The sequence below is a fragment of the Rhinoraja longicauda genome, chromosome 41, assembly GCF_053455715.1.
Source record: "Rhinoraja longicauda isolate Sanriku21f chromosome 41, sRhiLon1.1, whole genome shotgun sequence".
Lineage (NCBI taxonomy): Eukaryota > Metazoa > Chordata > Chondrichthyes > Rajiformes > Arhynchobatidae > Rhinoraja > Rhinoraja longicauda.
This window is the reverse complement of record NC_135993.1, coordinates 8,155,252-8,177,206: the sequence shown is the minus strand read 5'-3', so window position 1 is coordinate 8,177,206 and position 21,955 is coordinate 8,155,252. Positions and strand designations below refer to the sequence as shown.

Here is a 21,955-nt window from a genome sequence, read left to right as displayed (position 1 = left end):
TCTACCCCTCCACCAGGGGGGGGGGGGGGGGGGGGGGGAGAAGGACAGTGCAGTCGAAAATGACGTGCTGCGCTGTTTGCTGGTCTGCTCCACACACGCAGGCTGCTGATGGACGCAGCCCCCAACGATGCATGTTGGCGTTGAACCGGCCGACCCCTGTGCGGAGCCGGTTCAGGGCGACCCACTCTTTGCGGGGCATGTCTGAGCCGGGTGGGGCTGTGGTGTCCGGTGCGACAGTGAATTGAGGAGGTGGCGATGTCTGTTCCCAGCTGGTTCTCCGTGCTCCTAGTATGTTGTAACCGGAGCCACAGAGGGTCGCTGCATGACGGGAGAAAGGGTGACGAGATGACAGGCGTTGAGGTCCCAGTTGCTGTGAATCCTGGGCGAGGTGGCGCAAAGGATGTTTGGTGTCCGATGGGGCTTTGCACACCAGCCTATGAGTGAAGAACTCTCTGCGAAGCTTAGCGGGTGCGATACCTGCGAGCACCGGTTGGAGATCCGTCGGAGTAGGGCGTAGGCAGCCAGTGATGATCCGCATGGTGTCGTTGAGGGTGGCGTCTAGCTTGCTGGTATGAGCGCTGCGGCACCATGCTGGGGCGGCATACTCAGCGGCGCTGTACACGAGTGCAAGAGCACTGGTTCCAAGAGTAGATGTCCTGGCGCCCCATGACAATCCGGCCAAGCAACGCAGGAGGTTGTTTCGTGCCGAGACTTTAGCACGGAGAGCTTCAAGGTGTTGCTTGTAGGTCAGCTGCTGATCTAGTTTCACCCCAAGGTATGTAGGAAATGGGTTGTAAGGTAGGGCTGACCCATTGAGGGCGACGGTTAGCTGGCATTGAGCTTCCTTGTTGTTCAGGTGAAAGGCCGTTGTGGTGGTTTTTGCCACACTCAGTTTTAGTCTGAAGAATTTCAGGTCTGAAGAAGAATCTCGACCCGAAACATCACCCATTCCTTCTCTCCAGAGATGCTGCCTGTCCCGCTGAGTTACTCCAGCATTTTGTGTCTATCTTTACTAAATATTTGTCCCAGTTATGATGACACTATTCTCCCTAAATATTAACCCATCCTTTCTCAGTACAGACAAATATTGCTTCCACTCTCCACATTTAAATATGCCTAGTTTTTTTTCCCCAGAGAAGCTGACCAACATTACATTGATCATTTCTGGTAATTGCTATTTTCTTTTCTCTACTGTACATATTACAAAACACAGGATAAACCATTTGCAGGCAGAGGACTAACTGTGCATTAGTTACTCTATTGTCTTGTCTCATAATCCTCATGATGAAATCTGCATTGAACAAATAGAAACGCAGTCCACAATAAAATGTAATTCTACCAGTCATAACATTCAGAATAATTTAAAACACCAAACTGTGTCCCACTGCAATCAAGTGATGTGTGCAATGTTCATTATCCAATAAAGCAAATAAGGTTGTGTAGGAAGGAACTACAGATGCTAGTTTAAACCAAAGATAGCCCCAAAAATGTTGGAGTGATTCAGTAACTTAGAAGCAATGACTTTCACAGTGGGTATTTGATTATCAATACTTGAAAAAAGACACACTTTCAGTTATGGAGGAACAGTGGAACTAATGAACTAACTCATGAGCAAACACAGGCACGGTAGACCAGATGGTATCTTGGTTTGTTTGCCTTCATGAAATGAGCAGCAGCTTTAGAGAAAACAGAATTTTGTTGGTAAGTATTTTATGACTGGATACTAAAGTAATCCAATTAAATCATTGGACAGATTTATGCTCCAATAGAATTAACTGAATTTCAGAACATCTCAATAATTTATAATTCATCATATCATTTAAACCCCACTACATCACAATCTCTAGACAATTTTGTTATTAGATATACAGTCAAACTGCATTAATGTCTATAAATAAATTTACATAACTTGATCTAGTAGCACCTATGAATTGGCAATCCAGTCTCACCACCATCTACAGTAAAACTCCCAAATCTTCAGTCTGAAGAAGGGTCTCGACCCGACCCATTCCTTCTCTCCAGAGGTGCTGCCTGACCCACCGAGTTACTCCAGCATTTTGTGTCTACCTCCCAAATCTAATATCTGACTGTTTTGAAATCTTAATGGTTTGGCATTGGCTCACTGGGTGATGTTTCTTGTACTCCTTATAAACTGATTGGGATCCAGAGTCTTGAACTATAAACTGACTGGCATCCTGGATCTCACGCTCCCTATCAATACTCTGTTTCTGCAGAACAGGTTCATGGGCAAATGTATTATACAACTGTACTCTGTTTGAGGGCAGTAGGGAAAACCCCCCAAATTATGGGCCTGAGAGACTTACATCAATGGTGTAGAAATTATTGCAGATTCCTTGGGATAGGATATACTTGGGAAAAGCATAGACTTATTAGGGATAGTCATCATGGCTTTGTACATGTCTTACAAACTTGAGTTTTTTGAGGTGGTGATGAAGATGACTGACGAGGGAAAGGCCATGGATGTTGTAAACATGGACTTTAAAGCTTTTGAGAAGGTCCCTCAAGATTCGGCACGTGGAATCCGTGGAGACTTGGTAGATTGGTTCAAAATTGGATGGGCCATAGAAGATCAAGGATAGTGGTGGAGGGGTGTTACTCTGACTGGAGATCGTTGAACAGTGATGTACAAAATGATAAAAATGTAAGTTTGCATGCAACACAAAAATCAACAGGAATGTGGTAGTAAGGAAGGTTGTCAAAGGATTTGGCAAGTTGTAGACCAGTTGCAAATCTGAGAAGTGGCAGATGGAATTTAATCCAGCCAAGTGAAGTGTAGCACTATGGGAGGTCCAATGAAAGAGGAAAGTATACAGTAAATGGCAGGGCCCTTTGCACCATTGATACAGAGGGATCTTGTGGTGCAATTCCATTGCTCTCAGAACGTGACAACACATTGATAGAGTGGTAAAAGAAATATAGCTTTGCTGCCTTCATCATCATGACTTTGAGTATAAAAGTCAGGAAGTCATGCTGCAGCTGTATAAAACTTTGGTTAGGCCACATTTGGAGTATTATGTGCAGTTCTGATCACCCTATAGCAGGAAGGATATTAAGTTTTTGGACAGGGTGCAAAGGAGGTTCAACAGGATGCTGGCTAGATTTTAGTATTAGCTATAGCAAGAAGAATACAAAGTGCTGGAATAACTTAGCAGATCAGGCAGCATTTCTGGAGGGCATGGATAGACGATGTTTCAGGTCAAGACTCTTTAGTCTGAAGGGGAATGGTGAAAGCAAATATGAGAGCATTATTTAAGAAGCATTTAGACAGATACATGAACAAGTAGGGAATTCTGGCATGTAAACATGCAGTTTAAATTGGAGTCATACATGACATAATCACAGGCCAAAGGGCATGACCGTGTGCTGCACTGTTCTATGTACAGTAACACCAAACATAAGCAAATTAAAAGTATCAATAGGATTAATATGCAATAGTCCAGAAAATGTACCAGTCTGGCACTGAATGTTTGATGTGGATCTGGAGTGTGAAGAAATACTCTCCAATTGCTTGAAACATCCAATACAAATAGCTTCAGCACCTGTTCCTAAAAATGCATCACCACCACCACCAGCTGGATTGGAAAAGCAAGGTACAGTAACAAACCATGGGAGGGGGTTGGACAATGGTGTCTGTTATTGCCGACTGTCCGCTATAACTAAGTATTATCATTATATAAGTAGTAGAGACAAACAACTGCAGTTGTTGGTTAATACACAAAAGGGTACAAAGTGCTGGAGTGATTCAGCAGGTCAGGCAGCAACTCTGGAGAACATGGTTAGGTGAGGTTTCGGGCGAGACCCTTCTTCAGACTATCGGTTCGGAACTGGAGCTGGTATCTAGGTGACTTGACGGGGGAGAGGCAACAATCGGCAGAGTCATCGGTCGCAGCCCGTGGACAGCCAGATTCTAGGTATGGGTTAGTGGCAGGCGCGGCCTACCAGTGGCAGTGGAGGTGGTGGAGTAGCTGGGGCGACGGGAAGTGGTGTGGTCCGGGGGCGGTGCAGTCAGCCATTGGTATGTCAATAGACAATAGGTGCAGGAGGCCATTCGGCCCTTCGAGCCAGCCCCGCCATTCAATGTGATCATGGCTGATCATTCTCAATCAGTACCCCGTTCCTGCCTTCTCCCCATACACCCTGACTCCGCTATCCTTAAGAGCTCTATCTAGCTCTCTCTTGAATGCATTCAGAGAATTGGCCTCCACTACCTTCTGAGGCAGAGAATTCCACAGATTCACAACTCTCTGACTGAAAAAGTTTTTCCTCATCTCAGTTCTAAATGGCCTACCCCTTATTCTTAAACTGTGGCCCCTTGTTCTGGACTCCCCCAACATTGGGAACATGTTTCCTGCCTCTAACGTGTCCAACCCCTTAATAATCTTATACGTTTCGATAAGATGTCCTCTCATCCTTCTAAATTCCAGTGTATACAAGCCTAGTCGCTCCAGTCTTTCAACATATGATAGTCCCGCCATTCCGGGAATTAACCTAGTAAACCTACGCTGCACGCCCTCAGTAGGGCTACGCTGCACGTAAACCCACGCTGCACGCCCTAAAGAGTCTTGACCTGAAACATCGTCTATCCATGCCCTCCGTTTTAAAGAGATCCGTTAAAGCGAGAGTTTACTGTAATCCTAAAACTGCAAATCTGAAAATAGGAAATGGAAACTGCTTGTTTTTTCCCCCCACATATTCTCACCAATGCTGAGTACTTCTTTCGTAATGCTCGGTGCATTATGTTATATACTGCAGCAATTCTTTTTTTTTGGTAGGATCTCTTAAATACAAACTGCCAATGTTTACAAGGTCAAATGTAGCACAAGTCCTGTCACCTACAACATTTCTTTTGGCTCACTCGCAATCCTAAATTGGACACAACTGCTGTTCCTTCATCATTGCTGAGTCAAAATCTCAAAATACAGCAGCACTCTCACCACAGACTGCAGTAACAGAGCACAGGCCATCAACACCTTTGAGGCAGCTTGATCTAAGTTTAGCCATACTTGCGTAAAGAAAATGTAAAAGATTTTTTGTTAAGCCGGTAAAGACAATTCTTTGTACTTGAAAATCAGTTAACACGCCGATTTCTCCTGCGGATACTTTAAATATACACTTTCACTGAACAATTGTAATGACATCAGAAAATAATTTCCATCAAATACAAAATCTGCCCCCTCACATCTGGAGACTCGTTAATATAATACGCTCCCACCTTGTGTAATCAATGTTTTTCCAATCAATTAAACACATTATAAATTTGAAAAAGATTCCTTTAAAAATGAAACTAAAATCTACAATATGCTTTCATCTGTGAATTTATGGAAGAACACAAAAAGCTGTTTCTGCTATTGCTCTGTAGCCAGCTTAGACCCTTTTACTCTGGTCACTTGAATGAATGGTTCTTTTATTAGCCTTTAATGTACTCGTCCAAAAGACTAATTTACTCTCTTCATGTCTGCTTTGCAATTTATATGCTTAATATGAACTTCTTTCTCTGTAAATCATCTCCATCGACTTGACTTTAATTTCCGTAAAAATAAATTCTGAAATTCTGTAATTTCTATCCACACCACTTTAATCTCAGAATAGTTCTGGTCCATAGTTATCAGTCAGAGCAGATTGAGATAGCAATGTGAGAGAAAGTTGACAGTGGTGATACCAGGACAAATAGCAGAAATCAAAAAAGAAAATTGCAAAGTTTGGAAATCTGAAATAGAAACAGAAAATGGTAGAAACACGCAGAATAAGTAGCATCAGTGGAAATGAGAAACAGTTAATGATTCAGAATAGAGAAACCTTGGATAGACACAAAATGTTGGAGTAACTCAGCGGGACAGGCAGCATCTCTGGATAGACGAAATGGGTGACGTTTCGGGTCAAGACCCCTCTTCAGACTGAATCAGGGGAGAGGGAGATTCAGAGATAAGGAAATGAAAGGTGTGAAAACAAGACAAAGGGGATGGAGATCAAGGAAAATGTAAAATAGATCAGTTAGCTAGGAGAAGGTAACAACAAAGCAAACAGAGATAAAATGTAAATGAGGACAGTCAGACTAATCGGAGAACTGGGAAGGAATGGAAAGAGAGGGAAGACAAAGGTTACTTGAAGTTAGAGAAGTCAATACTCATACTGCTGGGGTGCACGCTGTCCAAGCGAAATACGAGGTGTTGTTCCTCCAATTTGCGCCGGGCCTCACTCTGACAATGGAAGAGGTCCAGGACAGAAAGGTCAGTGTGGGAATGGGAGGGGGAGTTAAAGTACCCAGCAACCAGTAGATCAGGTAGGTTTAAGAGGACTAAGCAGACGTGTTCAGCGAAATAATCGCCGAGCCTGCGCCTGGTCTCGCAAACTTTTCAGCACACTCCCAAATAGCATCTCCAGGAAGAGGGATTTTAACTTGCCCTATTTACAGGAACCAGCCATGGGGAAAGAGGTTGCCAAGCAAAGGTGGTCTTTAAATATGCAGCTCAAGCTTGATTCTGTCATTGATAATTAGATTCATCTGTTAAAACTGGCTACCCCTTCCTTTTCAAATATGTTTTCCCCAAATCTGATGCCTCCATACCCAATTTCACATTAAAATGGGGGCTGATAATTGATTCAATCCAAATTTTAAAATAATAATAATGTAAAGTTACTGCCCATATTTAATCTTTGACTAAAGCAGCTTTTAAAATTCCTAATTTGAAGACTATTGGCACTCCTTATTTAAGAGCAAACATCACTTCATTCACAAATAACACCCATAATCCAGATTGTTTACACTGGTAATTTCTGTGTATGTAAACGACAGCTGCTGGCCTTTCAAAATTACGACTCTGCCACACAATGTAGAAGTCCATTGATGCACTTTAAATACATTTGCTCCATGTCACCAGTTGAATGTCTGTGAAACAGCCAAAACAACAGAGCAATTTTAAAACCCCAAATCAGCCCTTGCACACAATGCTTCAAATCTGGGTTTAGGTTTATTATTGTCATATATATCAAGGTACAAAACAAAGGCTTTGTTTTGCATGCTATCCACACAGATCAGCTATACCATACATAGATACAACCAGTTCAAACTCAAGTACAATAAATAGAGCAAAGGGGACGATACAGAATAGCGTTCTCAGCATTGTAGCACATCAATTAGAAGATAGGTGCAGGAGTAGGTCGTTCGCCCCAGCAACGTCATTCAATATGATCATAGCTGATCAACCTAAATCAGTGCCCCGTTCCTGCTTTCTCCCCATATCCCTTGATTCCGTTAGCCCGAAGAGCTACATCTAACTCTCTTGAATACATCCAGTGAATTGGCCCCCACTGCCTTCGGTGGCAGAGAATTCCATTGGTTCACAACTCTCTGGGTGAAAAAGGTTTTCCTCAGTCCTAAATGACCTACCCCTTATTCTTGGTATGTGACCCCTGGTTCTGGACTCCCCCAAGATCGGGAACATTTTCCCTGCATCTAGCCTGTCCAATTCCTTATATGTTTCCATCAGATGCGCATAATATGCAGATAAATCTGCATTTGGAAGAATGTTAAAAGGGGAAGTGCAAATTAAGGTAGGCAAATGGAGGATTCCCACTGCCTGGTGCAGGCGGCTAGACGAAGATCCTCAATATTTGGGGCCGTGCTGTTATTGTGATCGTACATGCAGTTCTCTACTAGCACACCAGCACTTCTAAAACTGGATTTTCTCATTTTCAATTTTACAAATGTTTTTACAAAAGTTTTTAAACAATAAAATCTATTCATTAAATTAGACAGTCAGGCCCTTACATGGTTTACATAAAACGACAATCCATTATAGATCTGAAAGCAAGGGACAATGTGTGCTCTGGCACCTTTAGTGTACAATAACCAACTGTTTCAGGTGTTATGGGCATCAGGAATTAAAATATAAAACACATCAGAAAATGTGATCATTTGCAATATTTCTGATGAGAAGCACCAGAATATTCAATTATCAAATATCATGTGCAATGTTCTTTAAAGACACAATCAAGTGGGGACCCAGGTACTGGGAGAAACTGCTATTTAATGGCTTTATCTGCACAACCCTTTAGACGGGATTTACTTTAATCATGCATGTTCTAAATACAAAGGATATTGAGACAATTTTATAAGCAATGCTATATCAACCCATTAGATAGAGGTTCCTTACCGCTCGAAGTAAACTGCTGCAACTGCTGGTGGAGTTGTTTCAATGCAATTTCAGCACAATTGTATTTGGCCTCTCTTTTGCTGACACCTGTTCCTTCTTTAAACTCAAATCCGTCTACAACAGCACGAAGGGAATAACAGGAGATAGCAGAACCCCCTAATAAAATATGGGTAATGTTAGTCAGTTTTTCCACCAGCTTGGAGAAAATACAAAATTAATATTTTTTGGGAATAGAATTAGCAATGGTGAAATAATCAAAACCACAAGAAAAGTTGGTTATTCAACTCTTCAAACTAGTTATGTTATGAACCAGACAGACCAATCTGAAGAAGGGTCCTGACCCGAACTTCTGTTCATTTCTCAACAGATGTTGCCGACCCTGCCCCTTCTCTAGCACTATGTTTTGCTCAAGATTTCAACATCTGCAGTTCCCCTTATCTCGTTACTTTACTCATTGATGACTTTGTTGATCTGCAACTCAATTGTATTTTCATGACTTTAGACCCATATGGTTGCACGATTAAAAACTACTTACCTCAATCCTGAAATTTTAAATTAACCACAGGCATGCACATTGATTTGTCATGCGTGCTCTGGATTATTTGAGAAACTACTATGCAATAGCACTGCTAAGTGGCCTGAATCATAAAGCCATTTTTCCTTTTGTTCTGGATTTGTCCAAATGAAATAATTTACATAGAACAGAATAACACAGGAACACTCCAGCTAAAGACTCTTTAAGGTCCCGACCTAATACATCACCTATCCATGTCTCCAGAGATGCTGCATGACCTTCTGAGTTACTCCAACACGTCTTTTTTTGTAAACCAACATCTAGTTCATTGTTTCTACATTTTGGTAGCTCCACTGCAAAACATCCTCAAGGTATCGTACTTTGAAGAAGTTCTCCTACTCTCTCCAACAGGAGTTCTGAGAGACCCTCCCTCCTTGCTCCCACTCTGCTGCTTTCCTGCAGCTTTCCTGCTCCACGACCATGTTCTGACCGAAACTCCTGGTCCACATGCTCGGTCACTCAAAACAAAACCTTAGCTATCAACTCTTCTTTTCTGAATCTTTCAATCTGCTAAATTTGGCTTAGTGTTTTCCCTTTGTTGACTACGTTTGTTTTAACTAGACAACTGAAGCCTTAGTCTGTTATTGTTATGCATTGATTTTATATTGTACTATATGCATTTTTGCCATTCAGCTCTTGATTTGGAAAATATAATTAGACCATCATTGATCTACATCTCAGTCCCATTTACTACCTTTCTGCTACCTAGTACACAAAGTGCTTTTGAACACTTCACTGACAAGTTCTCTAAGCAAAGCAATAGCTTAAACCATCCATTCTCAAGGGAATACTATCAAGGAAAACTGGTCCCAATTTTAGTGCCATAAGCATTTCAGTACTAAAATCTACCCTGGATGCTCTTCAAGTTGAAAAAATCCTTCCTGAGTTGTTATGTCCTGTTATAGGTTTGGGCAACTGTATCTTAAACTCCAACCTTTTCTGCTACATTCCTCTAATAATGATGAATAATCCATTAGGCTAAAATTTTTTGTACCTTTCACATAGTTCACTAATTTCTGTACATGGTCTCTTAAATCCCTCTACTCCTTCTTGGAACCTCAGGGAGATACTATCTTATTGGATCACCAGAAGATGAACATTTGTGTTCCGTCATATCATAATTTTTCCCTGTGACTTCAATCTATTCATATCCGTTTGCATCATTCTGCGGTCATCTATATAACTTACCTCATCACCAAACGTAAAGTCATCAACAAATTTGAATATATTTCCCCACTGTGGATTGATCCAGTAACAGTAATTAACTGCACAATCTTAATTTTTCATCCCTTTAAATAATAAATTATTTGACATTATAAAGTTAGCTTTACAGTGTGATGGTTCGATCAACTGGCCTACTAAAACCAAGGATTGTTATAAATATATAATGCTCACTTCATTTCCAATAGGAGAAGGTAGGTCGTCATAGTCACAGTTCACCTGATAATAGTCGTTATTGGGAGCAAAGAACAGATTGGGAATTAAAAATCCAGCAACTATCTTCTATCTATCTTCTATATACTATTAAAACTCAGATCTTGTGAATATATCAATATGTTTGTTACATGTTTATTTGTATCAGTGATTTCGGCAAAACGGTAAACAGTCGCGCCACGGTTTTTGCACCGACTTAGCCGCCAATCTCCCGTCTGACCGGCCGTGATATTTTCATTTAATTTGGTTGTATATATTTTAAGTTACAGAGGTTTTAAAGCGCTGCCCCCCCTGATTTATCGAAGGTTTTACAGAAGGGGGCGCTGCGGTGCGGATTTAGTCTTCAGCTTGTGACGGCTACATTGTTTCAAGAAGTTTCCAGAAAAGCACAGATTGTTTTAGTGTTTTTTGTTATTGCAAGTCACTTGACATACACAGATCAGGAGGACGGGCCCAACGGGCACACTTGGAGAGTAAGAGTGGGGCTGGGGGAGGAGAGAATGGGGGGTGTGGGGTCGGGCCCAACGGGCCCGCTTTGCTAGTCATCCCTTAAAAAGGCATTTGTAAAAGAGTTATGAATATCAGAACAGGACAATACCTGGATTCTCCACTTCCTGAAAATGCAATTCGCATCCTTTTCGTTGGCAAAAGTGAAACAGTGCAGAGACTGGATTTATATTTTTCTCTTCAAACTCTTCCAGTAGTTCAATGAGACCATTCACATCTTCAACTGCTTCAGTCTTTGCAGGAAGTTCTTCTGCAACAAAAGAATCCTCAATTTATAAAATATATTAACACAGTGGAAAAACTAGTCAAGTCAAGTCAATTTTATTTGTATAGCACATTTAAAAACAACCCACGTTGACCAAAGTGCTGTACATCAGTTCAGGTACTAAGAAACGAACATACAATGGCACACAAACATAACAGCACATACATAAACAGTTCACAGCACCCCCTCAGAGGACCTCAAACGCTAAGGAGTAGAAATAGGTTTTGAGCCTGGACTTAAAGGAGTCGATGGAGGGGGCAGTTCTGATGGGGAGAGGGATGCTGTTCCACAATCAAAAATGCGGTCACCCCTGAGCTTAAGCCTAGACCGCGGGATAGTGAGCAGCCCCAAATCGGCCGACCTGAGAACTAGAATTGTTCTCCAAGGGCCTTCTCTACTGAAGCTATTCAAAATTATGAGCTTTTAGCCCATCTATTCTTTTATTGGAATGGGGCACATGTCTAAGAAAACTGACAAAATAATCAAAAGGGAATTGGATTTAAAAAAAATACATGTCACACACATAGAACAGGTTATTAACAGAATACGGAAATTTCACATCTGGACATACTGACAATACAAAATGTGCAGAGTTTAAAAAAAAGGTTAAACAAAAAATTCATTCAAAGTGACAACCCAGAAATGACAGGTTGAATGACCTTACACAACCTGATCTCAGAAAATTCAATTGCTCAATGAATCAGCCAACTGAGAGTACAGAAAAAGGCAAATAGGACAAATAGGGCACAACTTTTATTTATACATATAATCAAATCTTAATAAAATAACAGCCCATTCAGTGAAATTATTTAAACAATAGTCGGTTAGTTCTTGATTTCATCACTGTGTGCAAGTGGAAATAAAACCACCACAAAACAACATGCTGGTGGAACTCAGTGGGTCAGACAGCATCTGTGGGGAGAATTGGACAGACGACCTTTCTGGTTGGCACCCTTCTTCAGAGTGATTGGAGTAGAGGGGAAAGAAATCTAGAAATGAGGTAGGAGCATCACAAAGCCTGGCAAGTTATAAAAGTTCTCCCTACTACTCCAATCAGTCTGAAGAAGGGTCCCAATCAAAAACATTTTTTGATCATTCACTCCGCTGATGCTGCCTGACTGCTGAGTTTCTCCAGTGGTATGTGTTTTGCTCAAGATTCCAGCATCTGCAGATTGTTGCTTGAATTAAACCACCACCCTGCCTTCCCACAAGTTAAAAAAACACCTGCATGCTAGGAACTAGAGGAGCAACTCCAAATTCTATGCAAGTACAACAAAGTGGAGTGTGTTCACGATGCTGTGACATGTAGAGATTGTACAATAATGAACCCAAGGATCAAAAATCAAAGTCCTCTGCAATTTGGGTAGACACAGTTGCTTATGGATCTTTACAGAGCTTCTACTTCAATGACAATACACATTTCATAGGTATTTATTTCACAAAATGCTGGAGTAACTCAGCAGGTCAGGCAGCATCTCAGGAGAGAAGGAATGGGTGACGTTTCGGGTCGAGACCCTTCTTCAGATTGAAGAAGGGTCTCGACCCGAAACGTCACCCATTCCTTCTCTCCTGAGATGCGGCCTGACCTGCTGAGTTACTCCAGCATTTTGTGAAATAAATACCTTCGATTTGTACCAGCATCTGCAGTTATTTTCTTACAATACACATTTCATATGCAAATAAATAATTTCCTAGATAGTTAGACAGCATATAGGACAGCAAAGTTATATCCAATGACTGATATCTATAGCCAGTGACTGTGATATGTGCATAACCTAATTAAAATACCTGGAACTGAAACAATGCATACATAACTCTTAAACAAGTTTTAGAACAGGCAACCTCAATTCTGTCATTTTATCCCACGATAAACCTTTAGAATTTTCCTAACCAAATAGATGTATTGTAATTACACTGTTAATGTCATGAAGCCAGAGTTCAAATAGCATGCAGTTTACCAGATTTTTCGAAGTAGAAATAGCCAAACTTTGGGTGCCTATAGTCCACGTTAAACCATCTTATATTATTAATTTCTTCCAAGGTTCACAATCACAAGCAATAACTTGCCCGAAGGACACTTGCATATACTGCCACACCCTTACGAGTTAGGAATCATATCAGAAGATAAGCAATTGGCATCAACCACATTACTATTAGTTGTTCTCCAGCAGTCTCAGTGGGCAGCAAAAGGGAAACAATTCCGAGAGAAAGACAAAAAAATTACTGCTTGCAGACTGTGATAGATTAACTGTTCTTAAGAGCTCAAACAGTTCTATAGCTCAGCCAGAAAATATTATCAAGGGACAAGAAATTCACTAGATCGGCAAGAGATGTAAAGAAAAGATAACTAATTGTTTCCATTCTTATATTGAAATGTTCTTCTTCCTAGTCTTTAAATGTTCTCAAGACATTCCACCTTTGAGTCGCAATCTGTATTTAACCCTTTTCTCACTGTTGCATACCCTTAAATGTCATAAGACTGTACTTCTGTTGCTTTTAAGAATCAACTGAAGATCAAAGATTTAAATAATCAAAAATATTTATAGGAAAATGTAATTTCTTCATCTCTTTCCAAACTAGACAAGATGCCTAGCCAATTTTATGGAATGTGTCCCTTATGATTAACATTAATATCCAATATAATGGAAAAAAGGTCTGCATGGGAGAAAAGACTAGAATTGCTGCAGTTATTTTTTGCAAATGTGGCCAGAGTTTTTATACACTAGATTTGCAACAGATATAAAAACTGCATTTTAGCTTTTGATTAAAACAAAATACCCCAATACCTTTTCTGAAATGGCACAGTGGAGATCCGTACACAACATTGAAACCAGCAAAGACGTGTTAGGCAAAGTGACTCGTTTCTGTGTTGAGCTCACATGGAAAACTTCTCTCTCCAGCGACTATCTTCCCTTGGATAGACACAAAAAGCTGAAGGAACTCAACAGGACACCCGCTGAGTTACTCCGGCTTTTTGTGTCCATCTTCGGTTTAAACCAGCATCTGCAGTTCCTTCCTAAAATACTATCTTCCCTTATACAGCCAATACCAACATCAGTTTTGCTACCGAGACACTCATTAATATTTTCCAAATAACTACCAAAATCTGTCTTCTAGTCATATACATACCTGGTTTGTCTGCATCAACATGCACCTGAAGGGATTCCTCACTCTCTGATTTCTTCACCTCGAGTTCCAATGAATCAGAAACAGTCTCATCACATTTTGGGACAATTGCAGAAGCAACTTGCCCTGCGGTAGCCGTTGTTTCTAGGCTTGTAGTAACGATTGGTGGACTTTCCACTTGTTTTTCATTTTGCACTGATGAGGCACAAGGTATATTCCGAGAAAGCGAGGCAGCCAATCGAGGGATTCTTCTTCCTTCCTTTGGAGTTTCCCGTGTACTCATTGTTCTGAAATTGCACAAGTTATTATGTTTATTTACATTAATAAACTAAAACACAATTACATTTGATTCCAATACTTAGAAGAGAGATGCTGTTTACAAATATGGAAATACACATTTGATCAGACATGTAATATGAATGGACCCACTGACATTGTTGTAAAAGATAATTAATAAGTCATTTTTTGAGAACGGTAGTGCAAGGGGAAACTGGCTGAAGCAAATTAGCTGATTACTGGTGGCTTAAAGCTAGTAATCCATGAAGTTAGAGAAAAATCATTATCCACATGTAAATAGCTCCATGTTTTTATCTTAGGTCTTACTTTTCCCCAGGGTACACAACGTATACAATTTGCTCTGAGGGAAAAACACCAGAAAGTTCAAGGCAATAGTATGAATATGGAAATTAATGATCCAGTAACATTAATGTAAACACAATTACTGCATTGCATCACTATTTTAACTACATGATAACCTCAGCTAATAATGGATTCTCATACATATGATGTCCTTTTTATCCAGCAGTCAAAGTAAAAAAACATTGGGAGACACTTACAGTTTGTTCTTCAACACAAATTGTGCGTTTGGTCTACTAGGCTAACAGGGGCATAAAGGTGCCCATTCTATTCAGTGCAATTTGTTGCAACTAGATTTTTAATCAATCACACATTTTGAATAACACACATTGTCAATAAAGAGTGTAAGAAAATAACTGCAGATGCTGGTACAAATCGAAGGTATTTATTTCACAAAATGCTGGGAGTATCTCAGCAGGTCAGGCAGCATCTGAAGAAGGGTCTCACCCATTCCTTCTCTCCTGAGATGCTGCCTGACCTGCTGAGTTACTCCAGCATTTTGTCAATAAAGAAATCAATGCAGCATCAAAAGAAAGCTTGCTGTCTGATGATAAAGTCTACAGGTCATTTTCAGGAATACTCAGAAGATAGTTGGGGGTCATATTATGCCAAAAGGATCTGGGAAGATAACTTCATTTTGGTGCTTGCTGAATCACAACTAAGTATCGACTAAATTATTGTGCAAATGATCAAACGGAGCACCCAAGTCGGGGGATGATTATTGGAAATAAGCAGAAAAGGTAACTTCATTTTGGTGCTTGCTAAATCACAACTAAATATCGACTAAATTATTGTGCAAATGATCAAACGGAGCACCCAAGTCGGGGGATGATTATTGGAAATAAGCAGTAACGGTAACTTCATTTCGGTGGTATTTATTCACAAAATGCTGGAGTAACTCAGCAGGTCAGGCAGCATCTCAGGAGAGAAGGAATGGGTGACGTTTCGGGTCGAGACCCTTCTTCAGACTTCATTTCGGTGCTTGCTAAATCACAACTAAGTATCGACTAAATTATTTGTGCAAATGATCAAACGGAGCACCCAAGTCGGGGATGTTTCCAAGTTGGAAATAAGCAGTAACGGTTTTTTTTCCTGTTCTTTTCCTAATTACGTTCTTTAATATTAAAAAAAAACCCCCAATCTTAATAAAGAACGCTGCAAATTATTTCCCCTCGAAGGCGAGGTCGATAAACCCTGCGCAACCTGGGCCAGGTTTTCCAAATAGAATTTGGCGTCGGGAAGGGTGACCGTGATGGAGAAAATGCACCGTGTAGATCCATGTCTGGTTACCTCCAGCCCTCAGGATAGTCTCCTAACTAACACACCGAACATTCACTGCGTTATACATTCGCGTACTTGGAAGTGGGACGCATTGAATGGTGTATTTAGTCCTCTCTGCTTTTGTAAATCGCTGCCGGCTCCACAGGAGAATTCCTCCCTCACGACCAAGGCCGTGACTCGCTGACCGCCAACACACTCTCTCCAAAAAGCCCGCCAACCGGAAGTAGGCCGCAGCCCGCAACCAGCACGCTCGCCTCACGTCCCGGCGCCTCCAGGCCAAGGCCAAGGCCAAGCGGCGCCTCCCGGCCCAGGTCAAGCAGCGCCTCCCAGGCCAGGCCCAAGCGGCGCATCCAGGCCACACTCCGACCAGGCGAAGCGGTGCCTCCGACCAGGCCAAAGCAGCGCCTCCAGGCCAAAGCAGCGCCTCCCGGCCCAGCAGCGGCGCCTCCAGGCCCGGCAACGCCTCCAGGCCAGGCCAAGCAGCGCCTCCCGGTCAGGCCAAGCAGCGCCTCCCGGCCCAGGCCAAGCGGCACCTCCAGGCCAAAGCAGCGCCTCCCGGCCCAGGCCCAGGCAGCGCCTCCAGGTCCAGGCCCAAGCGGCGCCTCCCGGTCAGGCCAAGCAGCGCCTCCCTGGCCTGGCCAAGCAGCGCCTCCCGGGCCAGGCCAAGCAGCGCCTCCCGGGCCAGGCCAAGCAGCGCCTCCCGGGCCAGGCCAAGCAGCGCCTCCAGGCCACGCAGCGCCTCCCAGGCCAGGCCAAGCAGCGCCTCCCGGTCAGACCAAGTGGCGCCTCCAGGCCAAAGCAGCGCCTCCCGGCCCAGCAGCGGCGCCTCCCGACCAGCCCAAGCGGCGCCTCCAGGCCCAAGCAGCGCCTCCCGGCCCAGGCCAAGCAGCGCCTCCTGGACCAGGCCCAAGCGGCGCCTCCGACCAGGCCCAAGCGGCGCCCCCAGGCCCAAGCAGCGCCACCCGGCCCAGGCCAAGCGGCGCCACCAAGCCCAGCAGCGCCTCCCGGTCAGGCCAAGCGGCGCCTCCGACCAGGCCCAAGCGGCGCCCCCAGGCCCAAGCAGCGCCACCCGGCCCAGGCCAAGCGGCGCCTCCAAGCCCAGCAGCGCCTCCCGGTCAGGCCAAGCGACGCCTCCGACCAGGCCCAAGCGGCGCCTCCCGGCCCAGGCCAAGTGGCGCCTCCAGGCCAAAGCAGCGCCTCCCGGCCCAGGCCAAGCAGCGCCTCCAAGCCCAGGCCCAAGCAGCGCCTCCCGGCCCAGGCCAAGCGGCGCCTCCAGGTCCAGGCCCAAGCGGCGCCTCCAGGTCCAGGCCCAAGCGGCGCCTCCAGGTCCAGGCCCAAGCGGCGCCTCCGACCAGGCCAAGCGGCGCCTCCCGACCAGACCGAGCAGCGCCTCCGACCAGACCGAGCAGCGCCTCCGACCAGGCCAAGCGGCACCTCCCGACCAGACCAAGCAGCGCCTCCGACCAGGCCAAGCAGCGCCTCCCGGCCCAGGCCAAGCAGCGCCTCCAGGCCCAGGCCAAGCGGCGCTGGGCCTGTTGTGGTCGATCTGCCATCGCTTTGCCACCCAGCCAGTGCCACATCTGTGCCCTCTGCGGAGACCATCCGCAGACTGTGTATTGCCTCACCGCCGCAAGTCAGTAGTCAAGTCAATTTTATTTGTATAGCACATTTAAAAACAACAAACATTGACCAAAGTGCTGTACATCAGTTCAGGTACTAAGAACGAACATACAATGGCACACAAACATAACAGCACATACATAAACAGTTCACAGCGCCCCCTCAGAGGGCCTCAAACGCAGTAGGTGGGCCATTGTTTGTCTTTACCTCCGCACAGTTGCATTTGTCAGAGTCCGAGAAGCCCTCTTTTTTTTAAAATTATCAAAAAATACTTTATTCAAGTGTGCAAGATACATCTTCTGGATGCACTGGGACGCATCCTCAGTGATGTGACCTGGGGTCATCGGGTGTTTCGGGTCTCACAACATCACCTCACCCAGGGCACGACCCAGCCGGGGTTGATCAGGCCCCGACTTGCCTCCCAGCAGCAACTGCCCACGGATCAGCCCTCTTAATCCAAACCCGGATCAGCCCTCTTAATCCAAAGCCATCTAGTGGCTTTCTCTGCGGCTTCGCTTGCGGATTGAATGGCCCTCTTCTTTGCCAGCCCCGTAATGCCCAAATTGGTTGAGGACTTTGCAGAGTAAGCGTCCAGACCAAGCCGCTACAGCCCACCTCTAGATGGGTTCATAGCATGTCTTCCAGCCTCTGTCCCGGCACATCTCCACCAGTTCCTAGTACTTTGTGCGTTTCCTCTCATTTGTTAAAGAAATAAATATATACAAAACACGTCCCTTCCAAAACTCCATCCGACATTCTCGGAGGCTATACATACATTCAATACAGATATTCAATACAAAAATGACACAAAATTAACCACCACCATTTCCACTCATGTGGCCCACTGGCGTGGAATCCCTTCCCTTATTTGGAGGGGCGTCTCCACCACACCCTGCCCCCCATGTCTGGCAGCGGAAGGACCCTAGACTCTGGTCCTCCCCCACAGAACCTTGGCTTTGGCTGCACCAAGCTTCAGTGCGTCCCTCGGCACGTACTCCTGCAGCGGGCCAGTCGGCAACGTTCTCCACGGACATCTCGCTCTGCTGGGAGGTCAAGAAAGCTCAGGCAGACCAAAGAGCGTCTTTCACCGAGTTGCTGACCTTCCAGCAGCACTATGGGATGCTTCACGAAATTGCATGTCATCCTTCCGAGAAGCCCCACTTCTTCAGGTTGAGTCCGCAACGTCCCACTCCAGTGCGGAGGCGGTTTAGGGCTTTCCAGGTAGAATAAGGCAGGTGGTGTCCTGGTGCCATCTGTTGTTTTGGTTTTGGTACCTGGCACGGTTGGCTCTCGTTCCATGAAGCTGTTCCTCCGACTCTTCAAGCATTTCTTGGCATGTTGGTGATTGTGCAAGGGGTGACGGGGGTCTGTGTCCGCATTGAAGCGTTCTACTGCAGCTGCCCTATTACGTCTTCGAGATGGTTCATCGATGCCAGCCAGCTCGTACAGATGTGGTGATTAATGTGAACCATATGATGGCCTCCTGCACCTATTTTCTATGGTTCTAAATGTTGGATGGATAAGAGGCCTTATGGATTTGTTCGTTTTCTGAACTTGAGTCATGGGCTTTTAACTTTCCACGTTAACTGCATGAAATGCAAGTAATGAAATTTGACGATCTTCTACTAAATAGATGGGCACAAACACTTTGTAATAAACTAAACTTGCCAACAACCTGCTTGCAATTGCTGCACTATCAATGCTGGCTGGTAGCACAAGGACAGTTCCAGAGTATTTAACCTTGTGCCTTTCATTCATTCAGTGACTTTTAAGCCTTTTGCCTATTCATTGTCCCCATATATTCACATCTTCGTTTTGTTTAGATATTACAATAGACAATAGGTGCAGGAGGAGGCCATTCGGCCCTTCGAGCCAGCACCGCCATTCAATGTGATCATGGCTGATCATTCTCAATCAGTACCCCGTTCCTGCCTTCTCCCCATACCCCCTGACTCCGCTATCCTTAAGAGCTCTATCCAGCTCTCTCCTGAATGCATTCAGAGAATTGGCCTCCACTGCCTTCTGAGGCAGAGAATTCCACAGATTCACAACTCTCTGACTGAAAAAGTTTTTCCTCATCTCAGTTCTAAATGGCCTACCCCTTATTCTTAAACTGTGGCCCCTTGTTCTGGACTCCCCCAACATTTGGAACATGTTTCCTGCCTCTAACGTGTCCAACCCCTTAATAATCTTATACGTTTCGATAAGATCCCTCTCATCCTTCTAAATTCCAGTGTATACAAGCCTAGTCGCTCGTCTTTGAACATATGACAGTCCCGCCATTCCGGGAATTAACCTAGTAAACCTACGCTGCACGGCCTCAATAGCAAGAATATCCTTCCTCAAATTTGGAGACCAAAACTGCACACAGTACTCCAGGTGCGGTCTCACTAGGGCCCTGTACAACTGCAGAAGGACCTCTTTGCTCCTATACTCAACTCCCCTTGTTATGAAGGCCAACATTCCATTGGCTTTCTTCACTGCCTGCTGTACCTGCATGCGGGCTGATGAGGCTAATGTGGTTGGGGTTTCTTGGTTGGCATAGGCAACTTGGCCAAAGAGCCTCTTTCCCTGCTGTATGTGTCCGTGACTCTAATTCTTGCAGATTTTGCCTAAAATTACTCCTAATTAAGATCATATATCCAGTGGGACTGATACTGCACGAGAATTGGTTCGGACAGATCTCCTTTTGAAAAGACCTTCTGTATATTTCTGAAATGTAAATTCGATAATATCAGGTTTTAAGTTTTAAATTCAAGGAATAAATATTATTCATCAACAACAAACATTTATATCCTTAGACTAACACATTTGGAACCAATTGGTGTTATTTCAATTACACTATTCAATAGATTTTCATTAGTGGCCCATAACATTTCAAGAAACCGGTAACAATCTCACCTCCTGCACACTCCAACTTCTTGCCCATCTGCCATCCTCACCTGTTCTATTGCAGCACTATAGGAAGGATATTGAGGCTTTGAGAGAGTGCCACAGAGAATACCCAGCATGTTGCCTGGATTACAGAGTTTTCTCAAAAAGATGTTAGGTTTTCTCTAGAGTGTCAGAGACTGTAAGCCATCTGATCAAACGTTTTAAAATTATCAGAGATGCAGGCAGGGTAGATAATCAGTCATTGTTCCAAGGATGGGAAGGTCGAATACTAAAAAGGAGAGAGGGAAAGTTTAAAGAGGATTTGTGAGGCGTTGTTTACGCAGCAAATGTTAAATATCTGGAAGGCTCTGCCAACAGAGGTGGAAGGACAGATATGATACTAACAATTAAGAGGTATTTAGACTGACACCTGAACCAACAGGGAATAGAGGGATTCAGATAGATAGGCTTAGTTAGATTGGCATAATGGCCAGCTGGGTCATGTTGGGCCAAAGTGCCTGTTCCTGTGCTTTAATATTCTGTTTTATTTCTGCTCCATCAAGGAGCACATTTGTGAGAGTTTATGCTAGGATTTAGGAATTAAATAATTCAAAACGCCAATGACATTTGAAAGGTCACCCTTTCAATTTTCTTATTACCTAGAAACTCATATTCTTTGAGAGGGCACGAACCCTGATATACAGATCTGATGGAAAAGCCTTACAACTATTTCCTGTGAAATGCTTGCAGTGATGGTGCGATACATGATGAATTTGCAGAGTGAAGGAAGGAACTGCAGATGCTGGTTACACCGAAGATAGACACAAAATGCTGGAGTAACTCAGCGGAACAGGCAGCATTTCTAGAGTCGAGTTTTGGGTCGAGTCCCTTCTTCATTTGCAGAGCACAGTAGTAACATTGACGTTGGGTGGCCCATATTCATAGTTGACTATTTCTGTTATTGGCTATACCATACCAATGCAGTGTAATTGGTTGCAGTTGACCTACAGGCAAAAATTAATGCCGTGCATCTATTGTCTTTGGACTAAATGCTACAGATATAAATACTTGCTGTTGATGCATAATATTTATTTCCTGAACTTATGTTTGGCAGCACTTGGCCAGGATTCTCTGCTGGGCTGTGCTTGGCTGGAAATCGCTTTGGCATCCACTCCTTTATTTAGTATCACACTGGTACAGGTATCAGTAATCACATATCTATTCTGCACATTCAATGCAAGGACATCAACTCACTCATTAACATTGAACACTTCACTGGTCCAATCCTGATTTCACTGATTGGCCACACATGCATGCAATTCCAAGTTTAGGCAGTGAGGAGTTTGAGCCATGAATGATGGTTCACTTCATCTGAAGTAAGAACTTAGATAACTTGATCTATTGATGAATGTGAGTCTGTACAAATCTAAGTGGCTCAGTATTCCACCATGCAATGAACACACC

At 43.8% G+C, this 21,955-nt stretch overlaps 1 protein-coding gene across 1 annotated transcript in view; it reads right to left on the bottom strand.

The window, feature by feature from the left end:
* Window positions 1-14,363, bottom strand: part of LOC144611738 (adenosine deaminase domain-containing protein 1-like) — a 39,916-nt gene extending 25,553 nt beyond the window's left edge. Inside the window, exons 1-3 of the mRNA XM_078430971.1 lie at window positions 14,084-14,363; window positions 10,781-10,939; window positions 8,175-8,330 (exon numbers count right to left, since the gene is read on the bottom strand). Of these exons, the coding sequence (XP_078287097.1) occupies window positions 8,175-8,330; window positions 10,781-10,939; window positions 14,084-14,363 (595 nt within the window). The remainder of the gene's footprint in view (window positions 1-8,174; window positions 8,331-10,780; window positions 10,940-14,083) is intronic.
* Between the last annotated feature and the right edge of the window lie 7,592 nt (window positions 14,364-21,955).